The sequence below is a fragment of the Bos javanicus genome, chromosome 5 (assembly GCF_032452875.1).
Source record: "Bos javanicus breed banteng chromosome 5, ARS-OSU_banteng_1.0, whole genome shotgun sequence".
In the NCBI taxonomy this organism is placed as follows: Eukaryota; Metazoa; Chordata; class Mammalia; order Artiodactyla; family Bovidae; genus Bos; species Bos javanicus.
In genome coordinates, this window is record NC_083872.1 from 80,682,999 (window position 1) to 80,695,249 (window position 12,251).

Below are 12,251 nucleotides of genomic sequence, written 5' to 3' on the forward strand. Positions count from 1 at the left end.
GCTTTAATATCCACATAGCCAACTGAGAAATGTGACTTAGGTATGCCACCGAGAAGCATTTCCAACAGGAAGTAGCCCTACCTTTAGCTCCTAGGCTGGATTTGAGGGAAGCTGCCTGAAGGAAGGCAGACCCATACCTCCAGATAGGTATTTCCTTTCATGCTGGGCTAGAGAGGGAAGAAAAGAATGTGTCTTGAATAGTTGTAGCTCTTTGATGGTACACCCCAGCCCCTACCATCAGGAAACATGAACCAATGGATATCACCTCTAAAGAGAGAAAACTGGGGTATAATCTGGATAGAAGTCTTTCCATGTAAAAACATGAGGACAAAAGGAAGAAGACCCGTCTTGTCTTTGAGTATAAATTTATTGTGGTTAAGCCTTTTATGATGTCAAGTTCTATACAAATTCTGTTTTATGTTGTATATTGTCCTAATTTGCATTCTCCAGAAGCCAACCCTAAGAGGAGGATTCAGTTGTAGTCTACCTAGAAGTGCAGTATCAGCTGTAGGAATGTGAAGAGGTGGTACAGGGAAGGGGAAGCTGCTAGTCTAGGATGTGCAGTTAAGCCAGCCACCAGAGCGGGGGCTGAACTGAATCCTGCAGTGATAAACACATGTAGTACACTTATTCCCTTGGAGGAGTGAGGCAGCTTCCCCAAGGTGATGGCTGGAGGGCTGCAGGGGGCCACCTCTCATATTCTGGTCATATTCTGGCTTACCTCATGGGTGGAGTGGCAGGATCCCTGTGGCACAGAGCCAGCCACTGACTGGAAGGTCTGAGGAGTATGAGAAGGGTTTCACACCCTCTGCTAGAGGATATTACTGTTACAGAAATCAAATAGAAAAGTGTTCTGATTCTGAATTAATGTGTTCTTTCTTCCTTTTTTGAGGGATGGTTTTTCTATTTTGAATCAAGAAAATTACAAATATCTCTGCCGTCTCTGTCATGTTTAATAGCATCTAACATTAAGGAAAGACCTTAATCTATCAAGAGATCATAAAAGAACTAGAGAGGGAAATAGATCTGTGTAGAGGTGAGCCAAATACCATGATCTCACTTGGCACCTATTCTTACTTCAGCTACATCCAGCTGTCACTTTGGCTGCAGTGTGACCAAATTTATAGCCAATGTGAGAAGAGGAAAACAGGAGCTGAAATTCTGACCAAGTGTGGCTAGCTTTCTCTTACAAAGAATACTGAATTACGGAAAGGGTAACTTCAGAAACTTGCTTTGACAGAATGGACTCTAATATATCTGTCAGGTAATTGGTTTTTACCCTCCTGTGTATACTCGGAGGTAATGGACCCGCTAATGTAATTTCTCATCCAGGAAGGTGAACATCAGAAGGTTGAAATGCAGAGACATGGGAGTCTCAGACAGTCAGTGTGGAATCCTGTGATTCTTTGCTCACCACATATTTCAGATTGTTTTAAAAAATTTCAGGTTCTTTGACCTATCAAGTGATTTCTGTCTTCACAGAGTAGATACTTGTCTGGTTCTTGCTGACTTTTCCAATGTATTTCTTATTTCTTTCCCCTTGCTTACTAGAGTCCAGCCACACTGCTTGCCTTCTGACCTTCAAACTTGCCACATCCGTGTCTAAACTGGGCCCTTAGCCCCAATATCAGTTGTGCATATAATGCTGTTTCTCTAGATTTTAAAAAATACAACTCCTTCTATTGTTCATGTATGAGCTCAAATGCTCATACACACACACACATACACACACACACATACATACATACATATAATACATATGTGCATGCTAAGTCGCTTCAGTGATGTCCAACTTTGTGTGACCCTATGGACTGTAGCCCACTAGGCTCCTCTGTCCATGGGATTCTCCAGGCAAGAATACTGGAGTGGGTTGCCGTGCCCTCCTCCAGGGAATCTTCCCAAACAAGGGATGGAACCTGTATCTCTAACATCTCCTGCATTGGCAGGCAAGTTCTTTACCACTAGCACCACCTGGGAAGCCCTTAACAGTCACATCTGAGTGTTAATATGTAGTTTATTTTATGTAATTTATTTATTATGTAATATATTTATCATGTAAGTTAATATGTAATTTATTTATATGTGTGTATGCATATATATTTATATGTGTGTATATGTATATATATTTATATATGCATGTGTAAACATACACACAGCTACCTTTTTTCTCAACATTCACTCTGAGTATTCTTTTTATGGGTATCATTACAATCTAATTTGTTTATATTCTTTTCCATAATGGCTAGCCCACAGTAGGAACTGCTACTGCTACTGCTAAGTCACTTCAGTCGTGTCCGACTCTGTGTGACCCCATAGATAGCAGCCCACCAGGCTCCCCCATCCCTGGGATTCTCCAGGCAAGAACACTGGAGTGGGTTGCCATTTCCTTCCCCAATGCATGAAAGTGAAAAGTGAAAGTGAAGTCGTTCAGTCGTGTCTGACTCTTAGCGACCCCATGGACTGCAGCCCACCAGGCTCCTCCGTCCATGGGATTTTCCAGGCAAGAGTACTGGAGTGGGGTGCCATTGCCTTCTCTGTTTAAAGTAACTAATAGGCACCATTTGTTTATTAAAGATTTACTTTGTACTAAACCCTGTGATAAGCACTGACAAAAGAAGATAAATTAGACAGACTTTTTCTGTATCGTGACATGTTTGTAATTGCCTGGAAAATTCTATATTGGGTATGTGTTGGTACTGAATTAATGAGTGAATAAAAGACACATCAGACCATTTTCAAACTGGAAGGAAATCTTAAGTATAATCTTATGTGGGGAAAAAAACTAGACCCAAAGAAAATGTTAATTGTTCTACAATACAAATTAGGGAATCTGTCTCCTATTCCCAATTCAGGATATCTACTGTAAAATTCTTTGTATAAAATAAACAGCTATATCAAATGTGTTATCAGCTCAGTTTATTTTAGAAGAAGATAATTAAAAATTTAGGGTCTAAATACACTTGTGTGTATATATATATAAAGCACTGATTAAAAATCAGAAAGGCTGTCTTTAAAAAATGCAAATCCTATATTTTAAGGTCTGATTATTTTCAGCTTTATTGAGATTAATTGACATATAACACTGTATACATTTAAAATGTACAGTGTGATGATTTTTATACACCTGTGTTGTGAAGGGGCTTCCCAGGTAGATCAGTGGTAAAGAATCCACCTGCCAGTCCAGAAGATTCATGAGACAAGAGTTCAAGCCCTGGTTTGGGAAGATCCTCTGGAGGAGGAAATGGCAACCCAGTCCAGTATTCTAGCCTGAGGAACTCCATGGGCAGAGGAGCCTAGCAGGCTACACAGTCCATGGAGTCACAAAGAGTCGGACAAAATTGAGCAACTGAGCACACCATGCACAATTACTATTTCTTCTTGTGTTGAGAACACTTATGATCTACTCTCTTAGCAACCGTATATAAGATCCTAGTCACTAAGTCATGTCCAGCTCTTTAAAGCCCCATGGTCTGCCAGGTTCCTCTGCTCATGGGATTTCCCAGGCAAGAATACTTGAGCAAGTAGCCATTTCCTTCTCCAGGGGATCTTTCCATCCCAGGGATCAAACCCATGCCTCAAAGAATTGGCAGGCAGATCCTTTACCACTGAGTCATTCAGATCAGATCAGATCAGATCAGTCACTCAGTCGTGTCCGACTCTTTGCGACCCCATGAATCACAGCACGCCAGAAGTCCATTTCTGTGAGCTTAATTTTTTTAGATTTCACATATATGTGATGTAACATAGTCATTGTCTTTCCCTATCTGACTTTTCACTTAACATCATGTTCTCGAGGTCATCCATATTCTCACAAATGGCAGGATTTCCTTTGTTCTCATAGCTGAATAATATTCCATCTTAATATTTAGTATTCTTATAGATAAATAACAAATAAACATATATCTTATATATGTGTGTATATATGTATATATTGCTTCCCAGGTGGTTCAGTGATAAAGAATTTGCCTTCCAATGCAGAAGATGTGGGTTTGATCCCTGGGTTAAGAAGATCACCTGGAGGAAATGGCAACCCACTCCAGTATTCTTGCCTGGAAAATCACATGGACAGAGGAACCTGGCAGGCTATAGTCCACAGGGTCACAGAGTGTCAGACATGACCTAGCAACTGCGCACTCTTAAAGTATCCATAACACACACACACACAAAACATCTTTTTTATCCATTCATCCTTTCACAGAAAAATGGATTGCTTCCATATCTTGGCTAATGTGAATAAAGCTTCAATAAACATGGGATTGCAGTTATCTCTTCAGTATCCTAATTTTATTTCCTTTGGCTGTATACCCAAAACTAGGATTGCTGTATAATATAGTAGTTCTATTTTCCACAATGATATATCAATTTATATTCCTACCAGTGGTGCAATAGGATTCTCTTTTGTCCACATCCTTGCAAACACTTTATTTCTTGTCTTTTTGATGACAGATGATTAAACGGGTATGAGATGATATCTCATTGTGATTTTGACTTTCATTTTCCTGATGCTTGTGATGTTGGGCACATTTACATATACCTATTGGCCATCTGCACGTCTTCTTTGGAAATATGTCTATTCAGATCCTCTGCTCATTTTTAAACTGTGTGATTTTTGTTATTGATTTGTATGAATTTTATAATTTTGAATAATAACCCCATATCAGATATATGGTCTGCAAATATTTTCTCCCATTCCACATGTTACATTTTGATCTTGATTGCTTCTTGTGATGTGCAGAAGCATTTTAACTTGATGTAATCCCACTGACTGATTTTTGCCCCTTTTGCTTGTGCTCTTGGTTTCATATCCAAAAATCTGATGCCCCAAGCAAAGGAGCTTTTCCCCTGTTTTCCTCTAGGAATTCTGCCTTTTGGAGCCTTATGTTTGTTTAAGTCTTTAATTTTTTATGGTGTAAACAGGGATTCAGTTTTATTTCTCTGCATATGGATATCTAATTTCTCCAACTCCGTTTACTGAAGAAATTAATAATTCCTCACTGAATACTCTTTGTTCCCTTGTCAAATATTAGTTACCTATATAAATTAAGGTTTTTTCCTAGGCTCACAATTCTGTCCCTTAGGTCTACATATCTGTTTTAACACCAGTACCATACTGTGTTGATTACTATAAATTTGTAATATATTTTAAAATTAGGAAGTGTGATGCCTCCAACTTTATCCGTTCTCAGGATTGCTTTGACTGTGTGGGGGTCTTTGTGGTTCCATGTGAGTTTTAGGATTTTTCCCTTCATTTCTGTGAAAAACACCATTAAAATTTTGATATGGACTGTTTTGAGTAGTATGGACACTTTAACAATATTAATTCTTCCAATCCATGAACATAGGATATCTTTTCATTTATTTGTGTAAATAATTTTCAATTTTTTTCATCAAAGTGATAGTTTTTTGTATAGAGATCTTTTGCCTCTTTGGTTAAATGTGTTCTGAAATATTTTATTATTCTGATGCTATCATATATGAAATTTTTTTAAAATATGTTTTTTATTGGTATATAGAGACACGATTTCTTTTTTTCTATTTCAAAGAAGTTTGTATTTGAGCCTTAAGCTTTTGAAAATAAAGTTTAGAGACACTGTATATGAATATCACCGTAATACACATGAAGTATTCTATCAGACCCTTAAAATTAACATAAACTATCTCATAGTCAACAAAATAGGGGCTGGGTGCCAATTTTATTAGATAAGTTGGTACAGCATTTTAATTATCATTCTATGTCTATCTAGGTGAAGCTGAAATTCAAAATTCACACCAAAGTAAAACTATATCATAACTCAGTGCCATACTAAATGTACTTGGCCTGTGCAGTAATATTTTAGTCAGATTTCATTTTGATTCCCTTCTCATTCATGGCCCAGGTGGCCTTGAGAGAAACGAAGGACTTAGTGCTGATCATCACACCACATACCACTGTCTTTTTTTTATAATTTCTACAAAATTTTAAAAGGGAGATGTAGCATTAGCCCTGTGGAGCAGATCTTGCTTGATTCCCTCAATGACACTGGCCCAGTATTTGTCCAGCAGAACCCACCGGGAACTAGCACAAGGTGCACAGCCCCTCACTGACTACAGGCAAGAGACAACGGACTTCTGCATGTTTGTTTTGTATCCTGAAACTTTACTGTATTCACTGATAAGTTCTAACAGTTTTTTGTGAAGCCTTTAAGATTTTCTGTATAAAAGATTATATCACCTGAAAATAAAAACAATTTTACTTCTTCCTTTCTGGTTTGGGTGCCTTTATTTCTTTTTCTTGCCAGATTGCTCTGACTAGGATTTTCAGACTGTATTGAATAGGCATGGTGAGGATGAGTACTTTTGTTCCTGCTTTTAGAGGAACAGCTTTCAACCTTTCACTGTTGAGTAGGATGTTAAGTGTGGGTTTGTTATATATTACTTTTATTATGTTGAGTTATGTTTTCTTTATATCCAAGTTCTTGAGAGTTTTTAATCGTGAAAGAATGTTGCATTTTTCAAATGTTTTGTTTGTACTATTGAGACGACACAACTTTTAACTTTCACATTTGTTGATTTGCATATATTGAAAAATTCTTACATCTCTGGAATAAATCCCATTTGATTATGGTGATTGATAGTATATTTAATATACTGCAGAATTCAGTATGTTAGTATTTTGCTGGGGATTTTTACATCTATATTCATTGGGGATATTGGCCTGTAATTATCTTTTCCTGTAGTGTTCTTATCTAGCTTTGGTATGAGGATAATGCTGACTTCATAAAATGATTTTTGGAGTATTCCCCCCTCTTTAGTTTTTGTGAGGAATTTGACAAGGATTCTTTATTTAAATGTTTAATGAAATTCACTAGTAAAGCCTTCTGGTCCTGGACTTTTCTTTTTTATGATATTCTTCATTATTGATTCATTCTCCTTTCTCATATTAGTCTATTGTGATTTTCTTTTTCCTCTTACTTTGTTGTTAGTAGGTTGCATGTTTCTGGGAATTTATTTCTTATAAATTACCCAATTTTTGGTTTATAAGTGTTCATAGTGATCTCTTATAATCCTTTGTATTTCTGGAATACCAGCTGTAGTGTCTCCTCTTTCCTTCCTTTTGCCATTTCATTTATTTATGTCTAAGTGTTCTAAGGTATACCAAATGACAAGGAATAAATCTTTTTAAAAAATTAAAGAAATATGTTTTTAATAAATTAATTATTCATGTTCCAAAATTGAAAGCAGGAGTTCTGATTAAAGCAATTTTAGAACACGTTTTCTTGGTGTTTCAGGGAGATTCTGGTGGACCGCTAGTGTGTAAACATGAAAAAGGTCCCTTTGTCCTCTATGGCATTGTCAGCTGGGGAGCTGGCTGTGACCAACCAAGGAAGCCAGGTGTATTTGCCAGAGTGAGTGTCTTCCTGGACTGGATTCAATCCAAAATCAAAGGTAACTATTTTTCATATATTATAAAAAGTTTCTTCTGTTTTTAGAGTGGGCTTGGGAGAGGTGAGAGTGATAGAACCAGCATTATAAAAGAAAAGACAATAACATAGTATTTCATTTTAGTTTCTAAATACATTAAAATATACATTAAAATTCTATAAGAATAACTTCTTCCTTCGGCAATGTTATGGTAAAATTGACTTTTCCTGAGGCTGCTTTAATCCTAGATTTGCATTCTCTTTTGAAAATCTCTGCTCTAGAACAGACAACATTTTGTCCTTAGGCTTTCATCTTTATTTACTTTTAACATGTCTCCCCAGATGCAGGTCCTGTTTTACTCCAGATAAAAAATGAAAGCAAAATCTTAACAAGACAACAACTGCCACCACCCACACCCTCAAGAGACAGTGCATCTGGGCCAGGTAGTAGATGTTCACATTATCCCATTAATAGAACTAATAAGAATTTAGCAAAAAGCATTGCTTATCTGGATTCACTAATTTTCTTTGGAATACCATAAACTGTTTTCATTCTGGTTGGTAGTTTAAGCTGAAAGACAGGAGAGTTATTTATTGTTACTGTCTAGGGATCTTTTCTAGTTCATCAGTCAGTTCAGTCGCTCAGTCGTGTCCAACTCTTTGCGACCCCATGAATTGCAGCACGCCAGGCCTCCCTGTCCATCACCAACTCCCAGAGTTCACCCAGACTCACGTCCATTGAGTCAGTGATGCCATCCAGCCATCTCATCCTCTGTCGTCCCCTTCTCCTCCTGCCCCCAATCCCTCCCAGCATCAGGGTCTTTTCCAATGAGTCAACTCTTCGCATGAGGTGGCCAAAGTACTGGAGTTTCAGCTTTAGCATCATTCCTTCCAAAGAAATCCCAGGGCTGATCTCCTTCAGAATGGACTGGTTGGATCTCCTTGCAGTCCAAGGGACTCTCAAGAGTCTTCTCCAACACCACAGTTCAAAAGCATCCATTCTTCGGCGCTCAGCCTTCTTCAGGGTCCAACTCTCACATCCATATATGACCACAGGAAAAACCATAGCCTTGACTAGATGGACCTTTGTTGGCAAAGTAATGTCTCTGCTTTTGAATATGCTATCTAGGTTGGTCATAACTTTTCTTCCAAGGAGTAAGCGTCTTTAATTTCATGGCTGCAGTCACCATCTGCAGTGATTTTGGAGCCCCAAAAAATAAAGTCTGACACTGTTTCCACTGTTTCCCCATCTATTTCCCGTGAAGTGATGGAACCGGATGCCACAATCTTCGTTTTCTGAATGTTGAGCTTTAAGCCAACTTTTTCACTCTCCACTTTCACTTTCATCAAGAGGCTTTTTAGTTCCTCTTCATGTTCTGCCCTAAGGGTGGTGTCATCTGCATATCTGAGGTTATTGATATTTCTCCCGGCAATCTTGATTCTAGTTCATAGACACAGCTATTACAGGTTTAAAAAAAAAGTCTTATGGTTATAAACAGTGCTTGAATTTTGGAAAAGTTCACAGAATTATTCTGATCTCTGAACTGTTTATTCCTGCATGAACAAAGGTCCTTAGACTTTCAGATATCTTGCTAAACAAAGATTCTGGATATGAGATAACTAAGACCAGCATTGGTGTTACTGTCTCTTTTAGTCCTTCCACACTGTCAGTGTCTGTTTGCTAATAGGACTTTATTTTTAGTTAAAAGTTAAAAGCACCTGGTCTTTTGAAAAGACTCTGATGCTGGGAAAGATTGAAGGCAGGAGGAGAAGGGGACGACAGAGGATGAGATGGTTGGATGGCAGCACCTACTCAATGGACATGAGTTTGAGTAAACTCCAGGAATTGGTGATGGACAGGGAGGCCTGGTGTGCTGCAGTCCGTGGGGTCGCAAAGAGTCAGACACGACTGAGCAACTGAACTGAACTGAAAAGCACCTGGAGATTTAGAAGTCTGTGAAAGATTTACAAGAAGATAAAAGTTCCATGATAACCATCATTCTTGGTTTCCAAATGGTCAGAGTCTTTCCCTTTTCACCCATTTCTGCTTCATCTACTCCAACATACGCTCAAGTCCAGGAGACAACTAGGAAGAGTTGGAGAAAAACTGAAGAGGAGTCCAGAGAGAAGAACAAGACTTGCTAGAGGGATAACTTTCAGTAGAAGAAAGTGGATGAGATCTAGTGTCCAGGTGGAAGGACTGGTCTTGGGCAGGAGCAAAGTGCAGTTCATCCATTGTTGCCAAATGGAAAGCAGAATATTTAGGCACGGGTGCTCTGGTATGGGTACATGTGGGAATGAGAGCTGCTGGCAATTCTCCTCTAATTGCTTATTTCATCAGCAGGTGAAACAGAGGATTGTAGAAGAGAGTTTGAGAGTTTTTAGAGAAAAAAGAGAAAGTATTAAATGGCTTTTGAATAGCTATCGGGGAAGCCCTATGGACTAGGGAAATGTAGTAGAACTTTTTGGCAGCATAAAAGCCTCTGAGATTAATGATCATAAATTTAGAGGAAAACCAATCCGTCTATGGGGTTGCATTGAGTTGGACACGACTGAAGTGTTAGCAGCAGCAGCAGCAATCAGTTGGTCTGGTTGTTTCCCCCTGGAGACACTGAGGTGTCCCACATAGATGCAGCACAGGTGCAGAGAAGATTCAATCACAGTGGGTTTTTCCAAGTATACAAGAGTATAAGGGAATTGAGAGTGTGTGTGTGAGGAAGGGATTAAAATGATACGTGGTTGGAATTTAAGCTGGGGGAAAGAGTAAAATAAGGATGAATGATAAGTTAAAAAATAAGAAAAGGTGGTGGGATAGATGAATTACAAGTCTCAAAAGATGTGTTGGTGTAAGCGGAAAAATAGAAGGTTGTGGTTGGAGATGGTGGTTCTTGAAACTGAGTTTATGTGAGGCTTGTAATTACTGCTAATGACCAGGTGTGTAGGGGCTGATCACTAGGATGAGTGAATGAGGTCAGGTGAAGGACAGGATTATTGGAGGGAAGTTGAGAATTGAGAAGCTTCAGTGCTAGAGTCATCATCTATGTGCCTGTTGAAATCAGCAAGATATAAGATAAGAATAATGTTGGAGAAAATGACTGCTAAAATCTTCTAGGAATGAAGTGGAGTAACTCAGGGACCAGTTACCTTACAGGTAGTATGTTCTGACAACACAAGAGTCAGGAGTCAAAACTAGAGTCAAAGAGTCATATTTAGATTAAAATTAAATCTGGAATTGGGATTGAGATGGAGAGCAGACTTTAAGATCATAAAACCTAATGATTTTGATGATTTGAGTTAACAATTTTAATGAGTGCTGAAAGAAGTAATATATGTTAAGCCCTTAGAATAGGGATGGTATGACCTATGAAAAGAGTCAGTAAGTGTGGGAGTGGTGATAGTGACCATCAAATGTATTCTTTGTTCTGTCTCTTTCAGACTGTTAGAAAGTGGGGACTTCCCTGGTGGTCCAGTGATTAAGACTCTGTGTTTCCAATGCAGAAGGTGCGGGTTCAATCCTTGGTTGAGGAGCTAAGATGGACATGCTATGCAGCGTGTCCAAACAAAACAAAACAGGCCATTAGAAAATGAACATTGTTAAAATGTAGAGAAGATATTGCACATTTGCATGTGTTCAGAAATAATTATGCATACCAGAGAACTTTGAAAGCTTTACGTATAAAAGGGTATTGTTTTGTTCTACTTCTTTGAATATTCTGTGAGAAAAAGTATTAGGACTCTGCCATCTTTAACAGCCACCCACTCCCACCACTTGCTTTTCACACAAGAGAATAAATGAATCTTAGCAATGGTTTTTTGAAATTGTTACCCTATTTATAAAAAAATAGGGACTGCTCGGGAATTCATGACTTTATATGATTCAGTTCCTTTTCCAGGCAGATTTACAGTGGAGGATTCATGTAGAGAGGAAAAAAAGATTGCAAAGACACGTTGGGACTAGACTCAGAAAGACCCTGCAAGCCACTGTAGTTGGCTTTGAGCAAGCGAGAAAAGAGCCTAATTCTTCTGTTTCATCATTCTCTGATTGAAGGACATGATGGGGGAAGATTCGAGACTGCAAAATCAGTTAGGTTACTATAACATCCAAATAGACCTAAGAAATACCTAAGTTAGACCATAATAGCCATGTAAATGAAAAAAAGAAAAATTCACAGAAGTAACAGAAAACCAAGCAATTGAATAGAATCCTGAATTCTTGGAACACTTCCTTTCACCTCTGCCACTCTTCATCTGTATTGTTCAGTAAAGTGTATTAACATATGGGTCTCCTCAATTAGAATGTTATTTCTCTATGGCAGAACATGTATAATGATGTATGTATTGCTCCAGGTCCGGTCTGCAAAGGACCACACTGGAGAACAGACTACCCTCTGAGGTGTAGTCCCTAAGGGTTGGACTCTTAAGACAATCTGGACTGAAGGGGCGGCAGATTAGTTGGTCTACAGGTTACAGTTCTCACCTCTGGTGCAAGAGGTCCCAGATTCAGATCCTGGACAAGCCCCCAGGATGATAGCTAACGGTGAATGATGTCAGATCCGTGATCTCTGAAGATTTAACTCTGGGACCAGGGACCAGGCTTGATCACTCAAGAGCTTTTGTAGAGCAGAGTTTTATTAAAGTATTAAAAGAGACAGAGAAAGCTTCTGACACAGACAATAGAAGGTGCCCGGGGATCCCCACACAAGCTCCCGTCCTAATTACACGCGAGGAACCCTGGGTATTAATAACTGGGGACAGCCAATCAGTTGACTTCTTTTGGACACTGGGGCAACTTTCTCTGTGCTCACTGAAGCCCCTGGTTTGCTTTCCTCCTGATCCACTACTGTAATGAAA

At 38.8% G+C, this 12,251-nt stretch overlaps 1 protein-coding gene across 1 annotated transcript in view; it reads left to right on the forward strand.

Moving 5' to 3' along the window:
* The window catches only part of OVCH1 (ovochymase 1), a 93,206-nt gene that overhangs the window by 37,198 nt on the left and 43,757 nt on the right, over positions 1-12,251 (forward strand). The window contains exons 13-14 of the mRNA XM_061419070.1: positions 7,269-7,425; positions 7,743-7,844. Of these exons, the coding sequence (XP_061275054.1) occupies positions 7,269-7,425; positions 7,743-7,844 (259 nt within the window). The remainder of the gene's footprint in view (positions 1-7,268; positions 7,426-7,742; positions 7,845-12,251) is intronic.